The 26,387-nt window shown below is 38.5% G+C and overlaps 3 protein-coding genes across 3 annotated transcripts; 2 read left to right on the plus strand and 1 right to left on the minus strand.

The window, feature by feature from the left end:
- Nucleotides 1–653: 653 nt before the first annotated feature.
- LOC110876846 lies at nt 654–2,351 on the minus strand. The gene has a single exon (XM_022125006.1). It carries the CDS (start codon nt 2,349–2,351, stop codon nt 654–656), a length of 1,698 nt encoding a protein of 565 aa, XP_021980698.1.
- Nucleotides 2,352–14,171: 11,820 nt separating this feature from the next.
- On the plus strand, nt 14,172–15,143 carry LOC110876845. The gene has a single exon (XM_022125005.1). The coding sequence runs from the start codon at nt 14,172–14,174 to the stop codon at nt 15,141–15,143; it is 972 nt and encodes a 323-aa protein (XP_021980697.1).
- A 6,051-nt stretch (nt 15,144–21,194) lies between these two features.
- LOC110879803 (boron transporter 1) lies at nt 21,195–25,566 on the plus strand. The gene is made up of 12 exons (XM_022128333.2): nt 21,195–22,257; nt 22,361–22,443; nt 22,523–22,715; nt 22,795–22,933; nt 23,015–23,180; nt 23,396–23,562; nt 23,644–23,817; nt 23,905–24,000; nt 24,081–24,218; nt 24,313–24,632; nt 24,709–24,976; nt 25,050–25,566. Exons 1-12 carry the CDS (start codon nt 22,154–22,156, stop codon nt 25,278–25,280), a joined length of 2,079 nt encoding a protein of 692 aa, XP_021984025.1. The 5' UTR covers nt 21,195–22,153; the 3' UTR covers nt 25,281–25,566.
- Nucleotides 25,567–26,387: the final 821 nt, after the last annotated feature.

The following is a 26,387-nucleotide window of genomic DNA, read 5'->3' on the forward strand; positions in this document are numbered from 1 at the left end:
CCCTCCGAATTGATCACATGACCCAGAAACTGCACCTCTCGGAGCCAAAAGGCGCATTTTGAAAATTTCGCGTAAAGTTTCTCTTTACGGAGAACTTCAAGTACTTCACGCAAGTGTTTTGCATGTTCGGCCTTGCTTCGCGAGTAGATTAGAATATCATCTATGAACACGATCACAGATTTATCTAACATGGGGCGACATACCCGGTTCATAAGATCCATAAACGCAGCCGGCGCATTCGTCAATCCGAAAGACATGACTAAAAATTCATAATGCCCATAACGGGTTCTGAACGCGGTTTTCGGAATATCTTCTTCCCGTACTCTAACTTGATGGTACCCCGAACGCAAATCTATCTTGGAGAACCAACTCGCCCCTCGCAATTGATCAAAAAGATCGTCAATTCTTGGTAAAGGGTAGCGGTTCTTGATAGTTAGCTTGTTTAATTCTCTGTAGTCGATGCACATGCGCATTGTCCCGTCTTTCTTCTTAACAAATAAGACGGGCGCTCCCCAAGGTGACACACTCGGACGTATAAAGCCCTTGTCTAACAAGTCTTGTAATTGTGTCATTAGCTCCCGCATTTCAGTGGGAGCCAATCTATAAGGAGCCTTCGCAACTGGCTTCGCAACCGGATTCAGTTCGATGCAAAACTATATTTCTCTTTCGGGGGGAAGTCCCGGCAATTCATCCGGAAATACATTCGGAAATTCATTCACAATCTCTACGTCTTCAAGCTTCGGGAAATCTCGTTGAGCATCTACCACGTAAGCTAGGTATGCCCTACCCCCGTTAAGTGTATACTTAGCGGCTTGAACGAGGGTACAAAGTTTCGCTTCTATCCTTCTCTCTCCTTGTATAGTTATTCGTTTTCCACTTGGAGATTGGACATGTACTGTTTTGGTTTCACAATTAATTCCCGCTTGGTGTCGGGTCATCCAATCCATACCCACTATCATTTTGAATTCCCCCAAAACCATAGGTATAAGGTCGATATCAAATTCTTCATCTTCTATGGTAAATTTGCAATTTTTACAAATCTCGTGTAACATATAAATCTTACTATCGGCTATTTCTACTTCTAGAGGCATCGGCATTCTTTCGATCTTAAATGAAGGATGTTGTATGATTTCATTTGAAATAAACGACATAGTGGCTCCGGTATCAAACAAAACATAAACTGGTATGGAGTTTAATAGAAAGATACCTGAAACCACATTCGGGTGAGACTTAGCTTCTTCGGAGGTGATTTGGAACATCCTCCCTTTCGCTTTAGAGCTTTCTTCGTTCTTTCCTTCCTTCTTTGATCCTTGTTGGAGTTTTGGACACTCCGATTTAACATGCCCCTTTTCGAAACAGTTGAAACAAGTCTTCACGTTATTTGGGCATTGATAGGACGAATGTCCCTCCTTACCACATTTGTAGCACCCCTTCTTGCCTAACAGACATTCCCCAGTGTGAAGCTTTCCACAAGTCTTACAAGGAGTGATACCACCCTTCGACTTATCTTTCCTTCCTTGCTCTAGATACTTTCCCTTTTTGGATGGACTCGAACTTGCACCTTTCTCGCTTGATCTCTTTTCCCCACGTTCTTCTTGCCTCTTAATCTCGATTTCTCTATCCCTTGCCAGATTGATGAGCTCATCAAGGGTATCACATTTCGAAGGAGTAATGAACTCCCTAAATTCCGCCTTTAACACCCCGTAGAAACGATTGATCTTCATCCTTTCAGTCTTCACAAAATCCCCACAGAACTTCATTTTATCCATGAAAGTATTTGATATTTCATTTATCGACTCGTTTTTCTGTCGGAGGCGCAAGAAATCTTCCTGAATCTTATCAATAGCCGACTGAGGGCAATGGTATCTCATAAAGGGTTCCTTAAATTCTTGCCAAGTCATCACTTGGAGTCTATCCTCCCCTATTTCTTTACTGTGTGCGTCCCACCAATCCTTCGCTTGAAGAGTGAGTTGGCCAGTAGCGAACATCACCTTATCTTCGTTATCACAACGACTTCGGATAAATACTGCTTCTATATTTGACACCCATCTTTGGCATGCGATCGGGTCGATTTTACCATCGTACGTCGCGGGATTGCACGCCATAAAGTCTTTATACGTGCACCGTCGTTCTTTGCTTTTGTTTTTAGATCCCTCTATCCATTCTTTCAGTTCTTCAATCTTACTAGTTATCATGGCATCCACAACTCCCAACACCCGGCTTTCTACTTCTTGAGCTAATCGTGGAAGATTAGCTTGCATAACCCCTTCTGCCACTTCCGTGACTTTATTGTACATTGCTTCTTGACGAGCGGTATCGTCGTCATCATTAGCGTTTCTTGCATCAGCCATCTACACAATATCATGCTTTTATTTAATGCAATTCACAACTTTTAGTATATCCTTATTCTTTAATCAGCATTTACTTAATCCCTATTGTGTCATTCGGTTCATCACTTATGATTCTTACAATTTATTCTTGTTGTAATCACTAACTGATATTACATACACCTATTAACCCTTTTACGGCCTTCATATAATCATGAAATAAGTTTTCGGACAACCCGGAAACACAAAAGGTGAAAACAAAAGAAATCAGCAAGTTGATCTTTGCGTAAGCCGTCGGCGACGGCTAGTATCCCGTCGGCGACGGGCTCTTAATAGTGGCCGTCGGACAGTTTACCCGTCAACAGTAGGTTAGGGCGTCGGACGAGAGGATGCCGTCGGCGACGGGGGTTAACCCGTCGGCGACGGGCTTCCGTTTTGCAGAAACGCTGCAGGTCCATTTTTAAGCATTCTCATTCGATTCTTTCCATTCCGTTTAGGTTCTACAGCTCCTGAACTTATCATTTGACCTTCTCATATATCTTTTTAATTATTTCCATCAAACTCATAAAAAAACACACTTGTAACTTATTTATAACTTTAAAGTTACCTCTTGGGCGATCTTGGAGCGAGCACTCTTTCGAACGAGCCATCGGTTTGAGTTCAAGCACCGCGTTTAACGCTCGAATCCCTCAAACCTTGGCTCTGATACCAACTTGTTAGATCCGCATTTTTTTCCTACTTTATAAAATTACTTACTAATGTAATTTAACAGACATCAAAATATAAAACTTGTTACATAACAAAAATTTTACAAAAATTGGGCATGACCCGTTCGAAACGCTAACAAGCCCCCTGTTTTATACTTGATACACCAAGTAACCTTCTACGAACCGTTGGATATAAAAACTACCAAAAACAAAGACAACAAGTTTTACACATGTACGTCTACTAATTAACTTAGACAAAATAACAAGTCATGGACCAAAAGATGCGGATGAGCTAGCGGAAGCGTTCAGTATAACAAGACGTAAACATGTGCTCGCTCCAAGCTCCAGACCGCCTAAAGTGAGGATTTACCTACATTCAACAACAAGGTTTTAAAAATTAGTCATTATACTTGTTAAACTACTACTCCTTCGTTTTAGTTCTATCCGTACGTGAGCTTTTATCTTTCTTACGCATTCGACTACCCAATACTTGGGTTTAGCATAAACACTCTCGATGAGAGTTAAGCATACATATCCAACTCGTTTAATCGGGTTATTAGCTTTCGACATTACTTTTCCTTTTTATCCGCATGACGGATTAAGCTTCTAACATTTATCATAGCATTCAAAACCAACCGTTCAAAACGGATGGAAGCTTATTCTTGATCGACTTGTTCACTAGAACCGGTCGACTTGCATAGCTTAATATAACATTCATAACAACTAAATCCGCAAGGGATTTGCTAGTTACTTACTAATCACCATAACATTTTGACAATAGTTAATTAAGATGTTATAACAAAATTCTAAGTAAAGTTTATTTGTATGTAACGGACATACCTCGTGTAACGCCCTGCTTTTTCATACTTTCCATAATTAGAAAGCTCGCCTTGTAATGCTATTTTTGGAAATCTTGTATTATTGTAGTCGTCTTTTCGTTGTAAAATCCGAGACTTGGATCATAAATAAAATTCGTATTTCTTTAAATTCACCATCTACATATTCATACATGTTCATACGTTTGAATTCATTGTACATCGAATCCTTATTTGTAATTCATACTTATACTTATTCACGATGCATGTCCATGCTTGTCCTTATATTGTTGATACCTAAAAACCCCTAATAATATGCTTATTTATACAACGGTTAATCATCTAATATGTGACATATACTTGTCACTTACAAACATGTTACATACTTGTACATTACACTTTTTACCTAGTTAAATCATGTTTTATTTCATATTTCACCTTGTTACAAGTTAGGGGAAACATTGTTGCATATTATTACACAACTTAATTAACAAAATTACTCATTATAATGTTTTAAAAAATAAAAAAAATAAAGAAATATGGCAGCCCCAATTCAGCAAAATTCAGCCCCATATAGTTAGGTTTTGTGGGCTAGTTTCAAGGTGTAACCCCTTCTAAACACTTCCAAAGCCCAACCCATTGAAACCCTAATCCTTCCCCCTATAAATACCACTTATAACCAGCCTCCCTACCACTTTTGCAACACTAAAAACTCTCAAAACATCCTCCAAACCGTAGCTGAAAGCAAAGGTTCGAGCAGATTGACACCCCTTCACGAAAATGAGCATAACTCACTCAATTCTTATCCGATTCACTTGATTCTTTTTCCTACTTGCTTGGATAATCATGGGGTTCGATTCCTAGACTTCTCCTTGGAGAAATCAGACCTGGAAATGCCCCAAAATAGTCCATAAACTTTCTGTTTGATTTTTATGTTCTTCAAAACTTGTTTAAACCTATGCAACTTGTGTCTAACACATCTCATGCCTATGTCCTAATGCTTACAACTTATCCCATGGTTGGTTAAGCTTAAAAACAAGGTTGAGACATTTGAAATCAGAGGATTAAACCTCATAAACTTGGTGTTTTGTCTAGGGTTTCAACCCACAAATCATGTCAAACATAGTCTTTGATACATGAGTGATTATGGAACAACTTGGGTTGTCCAAACATACAATCCTCACATGATTTGATGATTTCTATTAGTTAGTTTACTTTACATACATGTAAAGACCTTAGTTCATGACCCTCCTTGGTTGTTTTTACATCAAGTGTAGTGGTGAACATCAAAGGGGTACCTAAATGGAAGCCTTGTCTTCCTACCCCATCCATGACACCCATGACTCAACTTGAGGTACCTAAATGAAGATGTAACCTCTTACTTGAATACTTGAACATTTGGACTTAATAATATGTGTATAATATACGACCTACATACTATCTATGTACACTCGAATCTTTGATGTTGAAATCATATTCATTTGTCAAAGTAGTAGGTTATCATCTAAGGACCTAAACCTTGTTATGATTCTTATGGGTGTTCAATTCATAAAATCATTATAACCCATGAGGTTACCAAGTGTCATACAAGTGTTATGTGTGAAGATGAATATTTTGATATAATATTTTCATGTCACTTTCATTCCAAATCTCGACTCTAAACATGCTTGAACTTAAACCCTTACGCATTCAACCTTCCAACCTCGGCAACTTTGTCACATTGGATAATCGGAAAACATATGCAAACTTTGTGAGTATACTCGCAACCCCCTTTTTATGTTTACCACTTTTTGGGGTGTAACATGTTTTACTATTAAACTACACTTAAACTTATTCTTTATGCAATGCACAAACAATCCTTATACATGAATACTATGTTATGATACTTGATGCTTACGTGGACCATACTTATGTGATATGTTTTAGTCATTAGCTCTCACGAGCCTCCCTTCGACATGTATAGCGCTATAGGAGTAACGCACCGCCCCCCTTAAACTTGGGTCATGTTGAATTAATTAAACTTTCTTGCGTAAACAGAGGTTGGCTAGAAATATTGCATGCCACGATAGGTTGATCTCGTATAAACTAAGTTGCCATGTGGATTCGTTTTAAACTTTTATACTTATACTTATGCTTAAACTTGTATACTCGCCTTTGCTTGTGCATTGAACTTTATTTTAAACATGTTACAGGTTGAGGACGATGATGCTATGAAATGAAGTAGCGTTGATGCCTAGATACACATATAGACGTTTAGGTTTAATCGTTGTATCAATGTTGATTATGTTGTATTGTATTTCCTTTGAACTTGATGTTATTTAATTTCTTTGTAATGTTGACAAAAGAATTATGAAATGAAATCGGTTTATTAAATATTGTCACAAATAGCGTTATGATGACTCTAGCAATCTTCACACTTCGTCTCATCCCGATGTTTCCGCCATTGGTTGGGGTGTGACACCTCGGTCTTGTATTCCTTCCGATTTCTTAGAATTCGAACCTTCTTCCTTCACACCTAGATCAACATATTCATTCATTCGTTTAGTACTCTAACTTTCATTCCATCACATTTCAATTTACACATAATTACTCTTTCAAGCATTTCATCAAACACCTAGTGGGCGTTACATTAATAAAGCATAGTGTACAAGCATCCAAAGCACGATTTGCTAATTCATCCTATATGTGTCATCATTACTCAATCTAATTCTTACAATTCCTTTAATCAATATCAATTTATCTAGCATTCGGATACTACAAACTGAATTACATGCCAAATTACATATATTCATCATTCCTATAATCTTCATATTCATAACACAAACTTCACATAGTGGGTTTTCACTACATTCTTTCATGCAACCTAAAATCACACATGATTCTTGTCCTAGGAAGCATTTCTAACTCAGATTTCCCACAATAGATACAAGAAATCGAATTTGGGTTTAAACCCTTACTCTAGAATTCATCTTTTCAAAATTAAACTTACCACTTCACTATGTATGCATAGATAATCGATAAACTTGAGACATGCAACTGATTTAGACTTGAATTTCTTGATTAATTGAGTAGATTAGCATGAACAAGGGTTTTCACCCTTGTTTCTTCTGTTCGATCGCACCCAGGTACGCACACAGGAGTGTGTTTGTGGGTTTACCACTATAAAACCTTAATTATTAAAATCTTACACATTAACCCCCTTCTAAATTGATAAGTATTTAATTTAAGCATTACTTCAAATTTTTAACTTATTTCTTATCATAACCCATTAACTAGGTTACTTTTTGTTCATTTCCATTTACTTTAATTAACTACCGGTTTTTGGGGCGTTACAGGAATGACTTTGAAAGGTTTAAACCCAAATCGACTAGTTTATATATTTTATATTTATAAAACTAGTCATATGCGCAAATACGACATCGGGAGGTCAAATAGGTTTATGACGAGTCCGCTAAGTCAAAACATATTTCAAAACATTGTATGATAAGTCTTGAGGTTAAATTATATGCCTCTTTGGTTTAAAAACCATTTCTACGCCAAAAGGGCGTTTCTGACATTTTTAAAAGTATATATAGTTGACCCGTTGATTTACCTTTCAAATGGTATGACCATAAGGTATAACCTTAGAGGGTTATACCCTATAATATTATGGTCACAATTCAGGCCTTGATTGGGTTCTAAGTAGACCAAACGGGTCAGAATTGAAAGTCAAAGCAAAAGTCAAATTGCTTGACTTTCGGTATAGAATTGAATTTAAACTGAATATGACGAGTTAGACGTGTCAAAATAAGTTCTATAATGTTATATAAATTGTTTTAATGCTAAAACTTATAGTTTAGATACTTAAAGATCATTCGTCGTAATTTGCGAAAATCTGCATTTTTGACCTTTTTATTTTATACATGATTGACTCGTTATTTCGACTCTTAAGCGTGATGATCAGAGGGTATAATCACAGGGAATTAATACCCTCATTATTACGATCACGTTGTAAAGTTCAAATCGAACTTTGACTTGACCAAAATGATTAGAACCGAAAGTTAAAGCAAAAGTAAATTTCCTTACTTTCGGCTAATAACTAGCCAATAAATTGAAATAGACTAGAAGGAACACTTACTAGTGCTGAAGAACACTTTTAGAACTCAGACTAGGAGGCTCCTAAGCCGAAGCAACTCCATAAGAAGTGTTTTTAGAGTGAGAAATGAAAGGTGTGCATAAACTAGTGAACTTATGGGGCTATTTATATTAATCAAGGTGGTTTAAGAATATGACAAGTGTCCTCCTAATGTTAAGAAGATGATTAGTGGCATAAGAGGTGTCAACACCATATTGAAGGTGGAAAATATGGTGTTTATGTGTCACAATTGCAGCAAAGGCTGCTGCCAGCGAGTTTCTGGTTGTCTGGGGACCCTTTGCGGACCATAAGGGTGTGGCTTACAGTCCGTAAGAGACCTGCACCGCCTTTGAATTCCAGACATCCTTGCGTACCACAAGGACTAGTCTTTACGGTCTATAAGGACCCTGGGTGCTAAAATTTTGAATACCCCTTACGGACCGTAAGGGGTTATGGGTATGGTCCGTAAGGACCTCATGAATCAGAATTTTTCCTTTAAGGCAGATTTAGCCCCTCAACTTATATTTTTAGTCTCTTATTAGTATTTTTATGATTTTTAATCCTTCCTTTCAACATGTGAATTATGTGGAAGGTTTCTAGACACGTGTCATGCTAGGATTTGATCTAATATTTACGGGGTGTTACACCCATAACTAACATTTTATTTTTTTTTCAAGGGGTGTGCCCGCCACCCCAGCGCCGGTGTAGGTCCACTCCTGGATGTGAGTAAATTTTCATAAAATTAACTACATATATGCACAAATTATAGAGCCAACATTTTTAGGTGACTGACTAGTAGGTAGGCAATTGTATTCAAAATACGCATATGTATAACATACAAAACGAAACAAACGATTTGCAATTAGACCATTAGTTTCAATCTTGCGTTTCAGATGCAAGCCTCCAAAAAACCGTGTCATCCACGAGCATCATAATTGCCTAGCAATATTATAAGCACGACATAAAAACTCAAGAAAGCAGTGGCTAGGAGTCATAAACGAGGGCCAAAACGAACCACAAATAAACAACTTACCAACATATCAATCAATCAGGGATCCCGATAAGAAAGACAAAACAAAACCAATACAACTTGTTCCAATCATAAAAAATACAGATATAATAATCCTCACTCATGAAGGGCTCTTACATGTTCCAAATCAGGAAAAAGAACATTGACCATTTTGCTCGATTGGGGTTTTCATAAGAAACTGCGGCATTAATGAAAGGCCCTGAATAGAAATCAAACAATAGGGTTTCTGTTTAAGAAACAACAACCTTTATCCAGCTCTAATCTGGCACACTTAGGCTCAGAAGTTGGCGAAAAAATGAAACCACCATGGTTGCAGGTGTTTATCTACCATCATCCAACCTTGTCACGCCAAGATGAGATTTCAGTAGAGTTTACTCATATCTGTAAACTCATCACAACCCAAAATCTCTAATCAAGCAAAAGGGTAAACAGGGAAAAAAGAGTGAAGTGAGGCAAGGACAATCGAAGAACGGTAATCATTGTCCGATTATCTCAGCCGCAACCCGCACCCTTTTGTTGTTTAGATACACACAATAAGCACTGACAAAAATAAAAGAACTTAGTGACCATTGAATGGTTCCATCATCTTGAGCAACCAATCAAGTACCCCTTGTAAATTGTTATATACTTAGGTTGTAAATTGTTATATACTTAGGCTAGAGGGTGTGGGGGCGCCACTCTCGTCACGTCACACTCTATAGCGCCCCCCCGGCGCTATACACCCACACCCGCCATTTTAAGAAGGGGCGCCATTGATGGGGCTTCATCATGGTAACGAGCTTGAAGGACTTTATCAGATGGGGCCCATGTCATTTCACCCAATGAAATCTTTTTTATTTTTATTTTTTTAATAGGGGCTCCATCCACACCATGCAAGTTAAAGAGGGGCGTGATAAAGCCCCATGGCTGAGGTGGATCCTAGGTAGCGCCTACGTGACGTGATAAAGCCCCTAGGGGCTCCAACCACAGCCTTATAAAAGCTTCGATCATAGAATGGATAAAGATTTTAGAATTCCTAACATGTATACAAGGAATCTTTGTTCTTTTTTTTTTTCCTGCATGATATCCAACGTGATTAAAACCTTAATTTAATCCTCTTCCTCTCGCCTTCTACGAAATCTAGGAACTCCTAATCAAACATGCAAAATCAATTCAGTGTTTCAAAGAACACCGTTTTTTGCGGATAAGGAGTGACACTTCCATTAGTGGATACATAAAGATTATTTTGTGATATTTAATGATATTTTATAGAGCATGAATATCATTGAATGGAGCTTTAATAAGATAACAAGATATGTTGTGCTATTAAAGTAAGCATCTATTTGTTATTTCTAACAAATTGAACCGCTTAAACTTCATTGACATTTTAATAAAATTTGCTCCAAAATAAAATATAAGCATCACTTTATTCATGCTCTTTGTTGCATTTTGCAGATGTAAAGTTTATAGCTCCTCAAATATTCTATAACATCAGTTTGGCCCATTTATGATTTATCTTTTGTACTAGTAATATTTTGTGATTCATGATCGAAGCTTTCTCTTTCAACCTAGGGGAAGATTTATATTACCACTTCTTGTTTGTCTCATAATTTAGACTATGGGGTATGTTGGGGCATTGGTTGACACGTGGAATGGGTGCCCCCCACCACTCAAACCCACGCCCACGGGGTATGGTGGGGCTTGGGTTGGGGGCTTGGGTTGAGGGGCATGAGTTTGGTTTGGCCATTGAGAGCCTGCCATGTCACTTACTAGCCCGCCTCACGCCCGGCTTTAAACCCACGCCAATAGGGCCACGCCCAAAACCCACGCCCCAACCCAAGCCCCCGGGGTGGTGACTTGGGCGTTTTACCCCAACCCAAACCCCCGCCCCATACCCCACGGCCTTAATCTGTGCAACTGTAAAACTTACACGATTACTAGAAGATATAAGAAAAACCAGAAGCCGAACATGTATCATAAATGAAAATCATGTATCAATATACGATCAGAGGAAGTGAGGAACCATTGGCTGAAGATCTTCTTCGTAGATCATGTTTTTATTTAATTTATCACATCATGCGTGTGCATTTTGCTTTGTTACGGAACCTCCTATTAGACTAGATTAATTAAGATATTTGATCTGATCAATTTTGTAAGATAATATAAAAATCAGTTTTGTGTTGATAATCTGTTGGCCAAAATAAGTTAGGTATAAAAAACTTTAGTTGTACTTTTTAATATTTGAAAATGAAATATGCATGCCCTTTTTAGACATGGTAGTCGTCAATTGCTATAAGCTGCAGCTTTCTTTTCCATAATTTTTTTTATTATCACCTTTAATTAAATGTACGTACTTTTCAGTGGAGTTTTTTCAATTTGATAAAAAAGAATTATATATAGAAAACACTTGTAATTTTCAAACCACTTTTTTTTATTTATTGAGATAGTCTTATATATTAGGAGTTTAAATACATGCTATATATTGCTCAATGATTTTTTTTAACGAGCCGAGCCGCTTATGAACTATTCAAGATCGGTTCACTAAAACTTGAATATAGTCGAGTTTAAACGAGCTTGAGCTTTATATTTCAAGCTCGAGAGTCGAGCCATCTCGCAAGCCTAATAGAGCTTTTAATTTATATAGTTTTTATTAATATTTCATATACATTAAATTATGAAAAGATAACCGAATAATATATGGGGGTTGGTTAACGTACAATATTTCTTAATGTACGATGCATACGAGATAAATTACGCACGTTATAAAACTCAAAACCCTAATCACGCATGTTGAAAAAACATAATCACGCATGTTGAAAACCATAATCACTCATGAACATAATGACGCATGTACAAAATCAAAAATCAAGAATGGGGTAAAACCCTAATCACGCATGTTATTATTTTATCTCGTACGTATTGTATGTTAAGGGATATTGTATTTTACACTTTCACAAATATATATATATATATATATATAAAGATATAATTATGAATATTTATGTAAATAATTATAAAATGATAAATATTAAACAATAAAACAATATAAAATAATCAATGAAACAATCCCGAGCTTGAAAAACATCTCACGAGCCGAGCTCAAGCTTTATAATTAGATCTATAAACTAGCCGAGCTCAAGCGCTCTTAAATTAAAATGATCTGAGCTCAAGACGAAACAAGCCCAGGCTCGGCTTGTCTCATTCGCGCCCCTACTTTTTCCTTTAGCAAATATAGTGTACTATTTAATATTTAAACTTTAAACTATCATTATTTTAAAAGTTAAGATTTTCTCAAATAACCTTAATGACATGTCTTGTGACATAATCGACCTGGATGAGTGCTGATAAATAATCTTCACTTGTATCGCTCACTATGGGTTGGAACGGTCGAATCAGCCAACTTAATCAATGGCAGGACCGATTTTTCACAAAAATAATTTGATTAGTTCATTCACCACTCTGAGATTCATATTTTGTTTATTTGTGGCTTCAATTTTTTTACATTGCAAATCCACACAAATAGATTACTAATTTCATATTTTGTTTAAATTTTATAATTATTTATGTATCTTTAGTTTTTAAATTATTTATAATATAATTATAATTATAATGTTATTCGGCTTTTGAAACTATTTTGACAGGTGAACTTGTAAAGCTGATCAATTTGATTATTGGTGAGGTATCAAAATATTACAAAATAACATATCTTATCAAAATCAACTAGGCACGAAAAGTAAAATTTGATTGCATCATAATGATTTGAACATGATCGTGTCTAACTTTTAGCTTTGGATACATTCCGTTTTTAGTTTATGGGGTTTACGAAAATAGTTATCTCAAAAAGTTATCACTTAATACGCATTCCGTTATTAGTTATCACTAGAGAATAGTTGCCTCCAATACGGACAAGGAGCCTGGCAAGAACACCGTGTTCCAACCTGGATCGAGGACGTTCAGTTCAGTAGTTAATCCCAACTCGGCTATCATGGGCTGTAATTCTGATGTTATTATAGACCTGCCTCCGATCAACTCTGAGACGAAGAAAAAGTGGGAATTCAATTCTCTTATTGGAGAAGCCAAGGATCTGGATATTCTTAACAACCTGTTGGTTTACCTAACAGGTTTCATGGAGGAGGGTTTTGAGTTAAGGTATCTGGGCGGGCTGAAGGTTCTACTGTGTTTCTCAAGTCCCGAGAAAGCAGAAGAATTCCGAATCGGTAAAGTTGAGGAGTGGGAGAAGTGGTTTTCACGGGTGTATGTCTGGGACGGTATTCCTCCTATCTACGAGAGAGTTGCCTGGGTTAAGATCCTGGGTGTCCCGGTAACACTCTGGGATCGGCACGTTTTCAACAGGATTGGTGAGAGATGTGGTCGTTTACTGGTTAAGTCCGATGTCGAGGCGACTGACGGAAATTTGGCTGAAGACAGATTGGCAATTTTAGTGAACTCTGGTAAGAGGGTTTCTAAAGAATTTTCCCTTAAATGGAAGGATCAAGTGGTTAATGTCTGGGTGGAGGAAATCTCCGGTCAGTGGAGTCCGGAGTTTTTGAAATCAGACGATTCAGGGTCGGATTCATCGGCTAGGTGTTCGGAATTTGATCGGTCTCAGGCGAGTTCCGGTTGGAAGTCAAATGGTTGCATGAGCAGTCCCCCATCTACGTGCATGGGGAAGCAAAAGTCGGTTGAGTATTCCAATTATGCGGCGCATGTGCAGGTGAATCATGGGGATTTGTCTCAGCCGCTTTTTACTAATGATGAAGAGAGAGAAGTTGTGGGGCCCGAGGTGCAGGTGGACTCCACTCAGCCGATTATCAGAAGCCCTATTTTGGAGGTGGAAAGGCCCAGCCTTATCACAATAAGATCCAAACGTAGACCCAAGCCCTGTGGCAAAGCCCAATCTTTTAATGTCCCAGATCTAAACGCAGAGGTAGAGAACCCAACCACCTCGGACCCTTTTAACATTAATGAGATTTTTAGGATGGAGGAAGAGGATTTGAGAGATAAAAGAAACTCGGTGAACAGAGTTGCTCAGGCAGACGCGGCGGGGGGTTCAGAGGCTGAAGAGCAGGTCCGATTACACTTTGAAGAGGAAGTTGCCCGCACCTTGGATATCGGAGCTGCCATTGGAATCGGAGTTGCCGGTTTCGAAAATCACGTGAAAAACTTAGTAAATGGGGAAATGGAGACCAACTTTGGCAAATGAATTTTGTTTCCATCAATGTTAATGGGTTGTCGGATTCGCGTAAAGGTCTTTGGATCCGAAGTGTTAAGAGCTCGTTGAAGGCCGACTTTCTCGGTTTACAAGAAACCCATTTATCTAATATGTCCGATTTTACCATCAGTAGGTTGTGGGACAACTCGAATATGGAAGCGGCCGTGGTAGACTCTGTCGGCAGATCAGGGGGCCTTGTTTCGATATGGAATCCTGACGTTCTCTCAGTGGATCAGATCTTTAAAAATCAAAGGTATTTGATTCTCTCTGGGTCTATGTCGGGTGTTGAGCATAGAGTTAATGTGGTGAACCTTCATGCTCCTAATGATTCAACCAATAGAAGAGCTTTGTGGGCTGAGTTAGGTGGGATGATCAACCAGGATGGTGGAGTTTGGGTCTTGATGGGGGATTTTAACGAAGTTCGATCTGAAGAAGAACGGGTGAACTCGAGGTTCGATCGTGGTTCGTCCGACGCTTTCAACGGTTTTATCTCCAGCTCAGGTCTCCTCGAATACTCGATGACAGGCGGTAAGTTCACTTACTTTTCGGGGCATAGTGATGTCAAGATGAGTAAACTGGATCGTTTCCTTGTGAACGATTTGTTTATGAGCTTATGGCCAAACGCTAGGTCGGCCGTTCTTAGAAGAAGCTTTTCCGATCATTGCCCGATATCCCTCTCTTGCCTGGATATTGATTTCGGCCGCATCCCGTTCAAATTTTTTAATTCGTGGGTCGAAGATCAAGCCCTAGTAGAGTTGGTGGATAAGGCGATGGCTTGCTGTAACGGAGGGAATGTTGAGAATATTGCTCCTGGCAGCTGGGGAGTAGAGTTGGTTTGGTTTCTTAAAAATATTAAAGATGCCATCAAGAAGTGGCGAAAGGATAGGAGTCTCAATGAAAAAAGAAGTCGATGGAGTTGTTATCTGTTTTGGAACGAATTGAAAATAAAGCCAGCTTAGGGATCTTAACTGAGGAGGACAAACAGTTAAGAATGGAGTGTCGGCTGAAAATAACCAAATTGGAGTCGATCAAGGTTAAAGATCTTCAGCAGAAATCCAGAGCTAACTGGTTGAAACACGGGGACGAGAACAGTGCTTATTTTCACAGGGCTATTGCGGTGAATATGGCTCGAAACAGAATTAACGGTTTGCTTTTTCAAAATAGGTACATTACGGAGCCTTCGGAGATCAAAGACGAAACATGGAGATGGTTCAAAAAATTGTTTAAGGAACCGATTAGACGCCGTCCCGAATTCCTCAGTCTTGATTTGCCTAGTATCTCGACCCCCAGCGGTACTTTCCTTTGTGAGAGTTTTTCAGAGAAAGAAATATGGTCGGCTATAAAGAGCTGTGATGGGGACAAAGCCCCGGGCCCCGACGGATTTTCGTTGAAATTCTTCAAGTCTTTTTGGGTTAAACTCAAACCTTTAATTTTGGGGTTCATGAACGATTTCTACCAGTCGGGTCATTTAAATCCAGGGTGCACCTCCTCCTTTATTGCTCTCATCCCGAAAATAAAAGACCCGCAAGACCTATCCAATTTTCGGCCTATCTCTCTTGTCGGCTCGCTGTACAAAATTCTAGCCAAGGTGCTGGCTAACAGGCTTAAGGCTGTCATAAACGAGGTTTCGTCCCCGGTCCAATCGGCCTTCGTCGGGGGGCGTAATATTTTGGATAGCCCTCTAATTGTGGGGGAGATAATAGCGTGGGCTAAGAAATCAAAAATCAAGCTGGCCGTTTTCAAAGTTGACTTCGAAAAAGCCTACGACTCTATTAATTGGAAATTTTTGTTTCGGATGATGGAGAATATGTCGTTTCCGGAGAAGTGGGTTGGTTGGATCAAAGGTTGTCTTACGTCAGGGAGGGGCTCGGTCTTAATTAATGGATCGCCCACCAAGGAGTTTAATTTCAAGCGCGGGCTTAGACAAGGGGATCCCCTATCCCCTTTTCTATTCATCATTGCAATGGAAATCGTCAGTATGATAATGAAAAGAGTGTGCAATTTGGGCTTGTTTCGTGGGTGCAATCTCCCCAACAACGGCCCACATATCTCCCATCTTTGTTACGCCGACGACGTTATTTTCATCGGGGAATGGTCGGATCAAAATATTCTCGTTTTAAATCGCATTCTGAGATGGCTTAATTTGGTTTCGGGCCTCAAAATTAACCGCGCTAAAAGCAAATTATATGGGGTTGGAGTCAGTGATAACGAAGTGGCCCGGATGGCGAGTTTGATCAAATGCGAGGTTGGCTCGTTTCCTTTCATATATTTGGGTATCCCTATCGGCGCTAATATGAAAAGGGCGACGTTCTGGAAGCCGATTCTTGATAAATTCACTTCCAAACTGTCCAGATGGAAAACGAAATTTCTCTCCTTTTCCGGTCGTTTGACGTTAGCTAAGTCGGTCCTTGGCAGCCTCCCGACTTATTATCTGTCCCTCTTCGCCGCCCCCAAGTGCATCATCAACAGGCTTGAGAAGATAAGGAGGGATTTTGTGTGGGGTAAGTCCACGTCGGGACACAAGCTTAGATGGCTTCGCTGGAAATTCCTTTTGAAGGCTAAAAAGAAGGGTGGCATGGGTCTGGGGGGAATTTCGGGTTTCAATCTTGCGATGTTGTCCAAGTGGTGGTGGCGCTTCAAAGAAAACCCTCACCAACTATGGGCTGAAGTGGTTCGGGCTATTCACAGCGGACGTTCAGCAGGTTTTGATCCTCCTTTTATTCCGATGAAAAAATCAGTCCCCGGAATCTGGAAGGATATATCCTCGGTGGAGGCGACTTTAGCCAAAGCTGGGATTCCTTTAAAAGAGAATCTCATAAAAGTGGGTCAGCGGTGGACTTGGCATAACGACCCGTTAGGGTCTTTTTCCGTCAAAGCGGTGCGGCAAGAGATTGAAGACGGCTTGCTAGCGGACGAGCCAATCGACGAAGTTTTTAGTTGGAATAGCTGGGCTCCCCCGAAAGCTAATCATCTGCTTTGGAGGGCCTTAATCGACAAAATTGCGGCGAAAAAGGCCTTGGTGCATAGAGGTATTAATTTATTCGATACCCTATGTCCTAGATGCGGTATTTCGGAAGAAGATACAGATCATATATTCGTTGGCTGCCTGTGGTCTCAATGTGTTTGGTGGAATATTTTGACATGGGTTCGGATATCTTTTCCGATGAATATTACTAGCCTGAAAGATTTCGTTGAGTTCGTAAAGCAATGCCCCGGGAGTGCTAGGTGGAAAAAAATCGTGTATATGATCGTTATCGGCACTGTTTGGAGGCTATGGATCGCCAGAAACAACATGGCGTTTGAAGGCAAATTTACCCCGGTCTCGGTGGTCACGGATTTAATTAAAGAAGATACGTTTCTTTGGCTCAAAAATAGATCGAAGCTTCGGCCGTCAAACTGGGAGAGGTGGAGATCTTTTGACACCGTGGACTTGATGTATTCAGTGTTCCGGTTTCGGTTCTGTTTTCGTTTTTGTTTTTTGTATTGTCCGTTTGTTTTCAGCTGCTTGCTGGCTCTTTATATTTATATATAAAGCGATTTTGCCGTTCAAAAAAAAAAATACGCATTCCGTTTTTAGAGCATAGGGTTTACGAAAATAGTTATCTCAAAAAATTATAACACTTAACTGATTACACATATACTTTAATATATTTGATTAATATTAAAAATGAGGTTTAGTTAATCTCAACTATTAACAGTTGGCTGACCTAATTAGGGTTGTTCAAATTGTTCGGCGCTCGACGCTCGCTCGAAATTTGCTCGTTCGATTCAGTTCGATTGAAAAAACTTCGGTTCGGTTTGTAAACGAACCGAGCACGAGCAAAGGTCCGCTCAGTTCGGTTAGGCTCGTTTGGCTCGATTTATTTTTAATACATATATATGTGTGTGTGTATCATTTTTAATGAAATGACTAGAGACCCACATTAACAACCTTTGGTTCAAGAGCCAAACAGAGCTCATTTTACTAATTAGAATTGAAGTCCAATACCAATAGTCTATTGTCCAATACTCAAGTCTCAGCTTGCCATTCGATTCAAAAGTACAAGACCCTAATCACCCCCCCCCCATTGACATTACTTATTCGATTTCTCCATTGCAACTCACCAGGATGCCAACTCGCCAGCGTTTTGCTTCCATCGGTTCATTCAATTTCAAACTTCTGATAGAACAAGTGTATATTTCAATCGGTCGACGATTTATCTTCCCGCTTAGTTAATCACGATAAACTAGTTGAGTGTTTTTGTATACCTTGTTATTTGTTAAATTTTTACTTTTATTAGATTTTTATTTGTGTTAAATTTTTACTTGTGTTAATCAACTATTAGTTGACCGGGGGTATAACTGTCTTTTTAGTTATAATTCGAAGGGAATTTTGGTCATTTCATTGTTTATAACCGATATTGATAGATTTCATCATTTTCAAAACCCTGTATTGAACCATTCACTCCTCCCATTCAATCTTCTCCAAAATCAAACCCTAACTCTGTACTTTTTGCTTGTTCAAAATATTCCCAGCTTTACCTTTTTGTTTTCTGCTTATAACCGTATACTCATCATCCTCCACACACTGTTCATTGGTAATTCTGATTCTATCAGGGTATACGGGGCGCAATCGGGGAGGGAAGCGGTGAACCATTTCCCCGATCGGGAACACCGCCGCCATCCCCGCGGGGTCCCGAATCGGGGGTGAAGATGGGTGTGGGGTTACCGAAGGAGAGAGGGGAAAGGTGGTGGGGCCAGCTTTGTTTCAACCAATCAATGATTTCCTTTTTTTTTTTTTTTTTTTTAAAAAAAAACCCAATTCACCTAATAGGGGAGTGGCGCCATCAAATGTGGGTGTTAGGGGAGTTTAAGAGGGGAGTTGACGTGGCACACGGGGATTGGTTTGGCGTAAGAGAGTGCACTCACCTATTAGGTGTGCACCCCCTTCACCCTCAGCGATGGACAGCCCAGCTTTGCCAATATTTTGTCAGATATTTCCTTGTTCTCGCCCTGGTATTCCGAATCACAGCTTCACTACCTTCTGAATTAGCAACGGTATTGACCCCCCAACACTGGGCTAAACTGGGTCGGCCCATAACATTGTTCTGCACAACAGGGAACGAGATAGGGTGGCTTTCCACATTACCAGCGTTTTCAATCAGCAGAAGGGATTCCTACTCCGAAATCTCTTCCTCTCCTTCAGTTATCCAACCCCTCTCCTCCCCATTATCAACCGCATCAAAACCCAACACTAGTTTTGTTGTACATGGGGATTTAGAGGGTGTAGAACAAGTATTAGACGAGAAATTACCTTGATTGGTGGATTTCACCGCCTCGTCAAACGAGTTCGGACTTCCAACAGCAGGAGATTGTACCGAAATAGCTTCTTCAACATCCATGGGGGCATCAACAAAAGCAGCGGATGGAGAATGATGGGAGTTGGAGCCGAAACCTTCCCTTGTAGGTTGATATTCGAATTTGAACTAGGTCATTCACACTCAAGTTTGCAAGATGTAAATGCCTTTTTTTCATTCTTCGAAGGCTTGTGGGTTCTTTTGCTATTACCAATTGACGAACCATAGGAAGAAAGAACGCCAATTTGATCTTTAGGGTTTTGGTGTTGCAGAACCTTTTAAAGGAAGGAAATACTGGTATCAAAAATCCCAAAAAAGGGTACCGGTATCGAAAATACCTGGTACGGTACGGTTCGGTATTGGTACCGGTACAGACCGGTATTTGAATGTAAAATTCGGTAAATATCGGTACCGAAAACACTAAATGTTAGTACTAAAAATCAACTCAGTTCGGGAAATTCGATACCGGTACCAGTACCTTATACCATTTTCTCATCCCTAATTGGATATCAAGATTTTTATGCCAATTGTTAAACATTTGTACCAGCTGTTTGTTTAGCTCTTAATGAGACTCTTAATGGTTAAGACCTCTTACTGATTCAACACTTAATTGTTCAGACTGTTTGTTTCGCGAGCAGATGTTTGAATGGTTCAGACATTTGCCTCTGAATGGTTAAGACCTTTAATCTGAATTGGTCATACATTTGCCTCTGAACGGTTAAGCATTATACTGGCTCTTAATGGTTTAGACTTCTTACTGGTTCAGCACTTAATGGTTTAGATCTCTTACTGATTCAGCACTTAGTTATTCAGAAGTTGCCAAACAACCCCTAAGTAAGTCTCGATATTGTTCATGTCTATGTTCTCATAAAGACTCGCCTGATAACCAAGCAATCGAAGACCAAAGATATACAGTCTGTTGCAATCAGAGTTCTAACATGATGATTTGTGTAAATGCATCTCTTTTTTCAAAGACATGTTAAGAGTTCAATGCATTACATGGAACATTAACACATATATTCAAAAAGCAAATTGTAGTAAATTTTTGAGAAAAACAAAAAGAAAACATTTCTTTCTCCGTGGCTTATGATAATTGTGGTTTGCTCATCAAATCAAATTAATGACTAAGATAAAGTGTTGACAATCTCGTAACTAATTAGAAGTTAACTACGGGGACGGTATGGAACAACAAAGTCATCATTGTTGGCTTTTTGTAGTTTAAACCTAGTTCCATCATTTTTATCAAAACACAAATAACTTTTATATAGTTCTCATATATCAAAAACAAAATATATCATAGAACAAAGAATTTTATATCTTTAGATAGAGTAGGATGTAGATATTCTTTAAGTTATAAATACATATAAAAGGACCCTTTATAAATGTTGATCACATGGCATATAACAATACATTTAAAACATGTAATTTAAGGTGTGTCAAATATTACAAACGGGAGTCCAAATTTCATTTCTCTTTTAACACTTGTAGTCGGTTTTAATTAGACACATACATTCTATCCTCGCATACACGATGTGTCTAACCGATATACACATACAAATTGTAGTAGTTTTACACGTATTCACGTGTCCCTTTCACTCTCATGTATTCGTAGGTGTTATTCTTTAGCTTATTAGCAGGACGAGATGTGTTTATTTATAAGCCTACTCACCACACACTATTTCTCTCATTCACGCCAAAAATCCTTCTCTTTCTTTCACCTTCTTCCTCTTCAATCCAGTTCCTTACATACATTTCAAATTCATGTAAATCACAAGCTTCTTGAGTTCACCACATACTTTTCTTCTCGTTAACTTACCTTTTTCACATAAATTTCGCTGCTTTCTTCTTCTTCTTCATATTGTAATGTAACTTCATAGCAAGCAATTTGTTCCATCTATTACCCTCTTTAGCTACCATTCATCTGCTAAAACTTATCTAAATCTTTCCATACCATATTTTTCTCATGGGTTCTCGTTAATTTCAGTTAAAGATTGAAGCTTGCTTCGATTCTGGCAATACCCATCAGTTTCTGCTCCTATTTGATAAATGGGTATTCGTTAAATTCGGTTGTTTGACTTTCTTTTGACGTTTTAAAGTCCATTTGAGTTTCAGATATCTGGTGTTTTGCTCTACAAGCATGTAATTGTTACGTTGGTTGGTAACTTGCTATTGCATTGATACTGTTTGATGAATTGCCTGAGAGAAAGAGTTAGGTAGATGGAGGATATGATGATGAACTCGTGTCGTTAACATTGTTGGTTTTCATCCTAATCTAGTTTACATTCGGCACTAATTGATTTTTCTGATAATTCTTTATAGTATTTGCTGATATTTATTCTCTAATGACACCCTGAGATGTAATCATTAGTAAGTGTCTATAGATTTTTCCATCATGAACTACATCAGGGAGGGTTATAGTCTTATACAACAAATTTTCTAGTTCAACATAAGAATTCAACGATCACAATGAAGTAAAGTAAAACTCACTGCCTTTCTGCCCATTCCTAAACATACGGTTCGCATACAAATTTGAGTTGTTATAGCATTAGTCTCTTGAGCTTGTGTTTCCATTCCTATTTCAAAGTTGATTCGAAAAAAAAAAAAAAAAATAAGCACACGAGGCAACTAGCAAGATGGAAGAAACATTTGTTCCGTTTCGTGGAATCAAGAAAGATCTTAAAGGAAGACTGTTGTGCTACAAGCAAGACTGGACAGGTGGCATCCGTGCGGGTATCAGGTTTAAATGATTCTCTAAAGCTTGAATTATTATTATTATTATTTTCTTTTCGAGAATTATGTTGTGTGCATATGATTTGAACATTTGATGTAATCTTGATCAGGATTCTGGCTCCAACAACGTATATATTCTTCGCTTCAGCGATTCCAGTTATATCTTTTGGGGAGCAACTAGAAAGAGATACTGGTTTGGAAGTTTTCAGTTGTTAAAATAATGTTTCTTGTATTGAACGTCTGCTAATATGTTTGTTTTTTTTTTTCAACAGAGGGGAGTTTAACTGCAGTTCAAACGCTAGCGTCAACAGCACTTTGTGGCATTATCCACTCTATAGTTGGAGGACAGCCGTTACTGATACTAGGTGTAGCTGAGCCTACGGTGTTAATGTACACGTTTATGTTCAAATTCGCAAAAGATCAGAAGGATTTAGGGCAGCCCCTTTTTCTAGCCTGGACTGGATGGTACTAAACTAACATACCTTGTATAATTTTTGAAAGAAAAAAAAGTTTTAAATAAGTTGTGTATTTTGATTGAGAACAGGGTTTGTGTGTGGACCGCTCTTTTGCTGGTTTTGCTATCGGTTTTGGGTGCCTGCTCAATTATCAATCGGTTCACGCGGGTGGCTGGTGAATTGTTCGGTCTTCTGATTGCAATGCTCTTCATGCAACAGGCTATTAAAGTGAGTTTTTACATTTTACTTGCAATACAATTGATTAAATCGTTGGTTATTAGATTAACATACGTGTATTGTTTTTCGTAGGGAGTTGTAGAGGAATTTGGTATACCAAAAATCGAGGATGCCAATCAGCTAGCGCTTCAACCTTCTTGGCGATTCGGGAATGGAATGTTTGCACTCGTTTTGTCGTTTGGCCTTCTTATAACTGCTTTGAAGAGCCGTAAAGCACGGTCTTGGCGTTACGGGGCCGGTTAGTGTTTCATTTGGCCTTCTTATAACTGCTTTGAAGAGCCGTAAAGCACGGTCTAACACAACCTTTTAACTTATTCGTATCAAACTCATACCCTTAATCCAAAATCGGCTAAAAAACTACCTCTTGATCTTGATGAAGTGAAACAATTATTCAAAGTTAAAAAAAAAGTAGTTCTTTTGTGTTTTTTATAACATTGTTTTTGTTCTCTTAAGGGTGGTTACGGGGATTCATTGCGGATTATGGTGTTCCTGTTATGGTGGTTGTTTGGACCGGTGTTTCATATATGCCAGTAAACGATGTCCCAAAAGGGATACCAAGGCGGCTTTTTAGCCCCAATCCATGGTCTCCCGGTGCATATACAAATTGGACCGTTGCAAAGGTGGGTTCCACGCATACAATTTTTTTAGTTTAACTGATATTTGATTATAAGACCACATTCTCATACTTAAAAAACCTGCAGGAAATGTTGAATGTGCCAATTGTGTATATCTTTGGAGCTTTCATTCCCGCAACCATGATCGCAGTGCTTTACTATTTCGATCATAGCGTCGCATCTCAACTTGCTCAACAAAAAGAATTTAACTTAAAGAAGCCTTCTTCGTATCATTACGATCTCCTTCTTTTGGGCTTTCTGGTAGAATAATCATTGCTTTAATAGATCCAAATGATATAAAGTATAAACAAGCTTGTCAATTAACGATTTTTACTATTTTCTTGTCAGACGTTACTATGCGGGCTACTTGGCATTCCTCCGGCCAATGGTGTTATTCCACAATCTCCGATGCACACTAAGAGCTTAGCCACTTTAAAACATCAGGTACGTCTAAATTATCAAATTAAATCTAGTTTTTTTTTTTTTTTTTTATATATATATAACTTTTTTTCCTTGTGAAACAGCTTCTAAGACGTAAACTTGTGGACACTGCTCGACAAAGTATAAGTAAAAATTCAAACTTGAGTGAACTATACGAGAATATGCAACAAGCATACGATGAAATGCAGACACCACTCGCTTATCAAATTCCATCAAGTCTGGTAAATAACCTTTTACTCTAAATCTAATCTAATCCAATTTTCGTTAGTATTAAACTATTAACATCCATCGCGTGTCCATTTCTATTTTTCACAGGGATTGAAAGAGCTAAAAGAGTCAACGATTCAACAAGCTTCTAGTACTGGTTGCATAAACGCACCGGTTGATGAAACTGTATTTGACATTGACAAGGATATTGATGATCTTTTACACGTTGAGGTCAAAGAGCAACGCCTTAGTAATGTGTTACAAGCGTTAATGGTTGGTGGGTGTTTGGCTGCTATGCCGTTCATAAAGAAGATTCCAACTTCGGTTCTTTGGGGGTATTTTGCTTTTATGGCGATTGAAAGTTTACCCGGAAATCAATTTTGGGAAAGAATATTATTACTTTTCACCGCTCCAAGTCGAAGATACAAGTAAGTGTGATCTTTTTATCACAAGTTTTAAGTTAAAGTTGTGATTTTTGGTAATAATTCTGAAAATCTTGATCAGGGTCTTGGAAGAACATCATGCTACATTTGTGGAAACCGTACCTTTCAAAACGGTTGCGGCTTTCACATTGTTTCAAACGGTTTATTTGCTTGCGTGTTTTGGAATAACGTGGATTCCAATCGCCGGTGTTCTTTTCCCACTTATGATCATGCTTTTAGTTCCAGCAAGGCAATATTTACTTCCGAAATTCTTTAAAGGTGCACATCTTCAAGATTTGGATGCAGCGGAATACGAAGAAGCCTCAGCTACCTACAATATGACCTTTGGTGTAAGTCAACTTGTTAGAAAAAGTCAACTAGTTAAAACATTTCGAAACTAACAGAAGTTTTGTGTTCTTGCAGGAGGATGATGTTCATTCAAGAACCCGAACCCCACAAGTCGATAGTGCAGAAGTTCTTGATGAAATTATGACAAGAAGCCGAGGTGAGGTTCGCCACACCAACAGTTTAAAAGTAAAAGGTTTGACCCAAACTCCAATTGATGATACGAAGCCTGCGTATAGTCCGCGTATCTCACAACAGGTTGACAGTCCACATTTGAACGAGTTACGTGTTGACAAGATCCCTAAATAACATGGATAAGGGCTAGAAATCATAAATACTACCAGCCCGTGCCCATCTATCCTTGATTTAACGAGTCACGGTTCATCCTCTTGCTAAACGGTGCTTCATAGGTTGTGTACTTGTGTTTTAATCATGATTTTATAGGTATTGTGTTTCGTTTGAATGTTAGTACTTTGTCGAAAGAGTGTCTGTATGATATACAAAGTAATGAAGTATTCATGTATGTATGCATAGGCTGGGCAGAACACATATCATTAAATTTTGAAGTTTATTATATGAATACTTTGGTATGCAATTTTCTTAAAGCCATCGAACCCGTTACTAAAAGACGCACGGAAAGCCACAAGTACCATGCTAATGGATAATTAGGATTAACATAGCTTGCATTGGGTAGGTGGCCTTCAATGAGGTTAAAAGGCAGGAATCGAGTGCAATCTGGATTCAAGCCTGAGACCTCTTCTACATGCGCTCAAAAACCTACCACCACGCCACCACTTAAGAGGTTTTTGGTATGCAATTTGTATTTGAATTCCTAAACATTAAACCGATAAATAAGAGGTAGACACAACTAGTACAAATTTCTACAATCTTGATATCACTTAAACCTTTACAAAATTGTAATCTAGCTTTGGGTGAATAGGGACACTGAGGAGACCCTTGAGTGGCTTGGGGTGAAATTGAAAGATGCACTTTTGCTTTTGAATACTTGTTATGACTGACAAAATGAAGTGTGTTTTTATCTTCTTTGAATGTGAAATGTACCATGATTGCTTTGATTGAACCCCCTTTTGAACCACACCCCCAACCCCAACCAAATTTTAGCTCAATAATATGATAATTGAGGGTACATTTCTTAGTGGAACTCAAAGGGTTCATTCCACTACATATTATCAGCTGACTCAACTTGTACCTCCATGCTTATTTTAATTTGTGGCCATCTTTTTTGTGAAACAAATCTCTTAGTGACCAACTCATTTCACCTTTTGGCCTTCCACCTAAAGTGTCTCTATGGTTTACAATGTGAATAAATAAAATAAAATAAAATACATAAATTTTTAGATATCTTGTCTTTTACATGATTTGACTCTATTTACTTGAGGGCAGAAGGCATATAAT

The sequence above is a fragment of the Helianthus annuus genome, chromosome 9 (assembly GCF_002127325.2).
Source record: "Helianthus annuus cultivar XRQ/B chromosome 9, HanXRQr2.0-SUNRISE, whole genome shotgun sequence".
Taxonomy (NCBI): domain Eukaryota; kingdom Viridiplantae; phylum Streptophyta; class Magnoliopsida; order Asterales; family Asteraceae; genus Helianthus; species Helianthus annuus.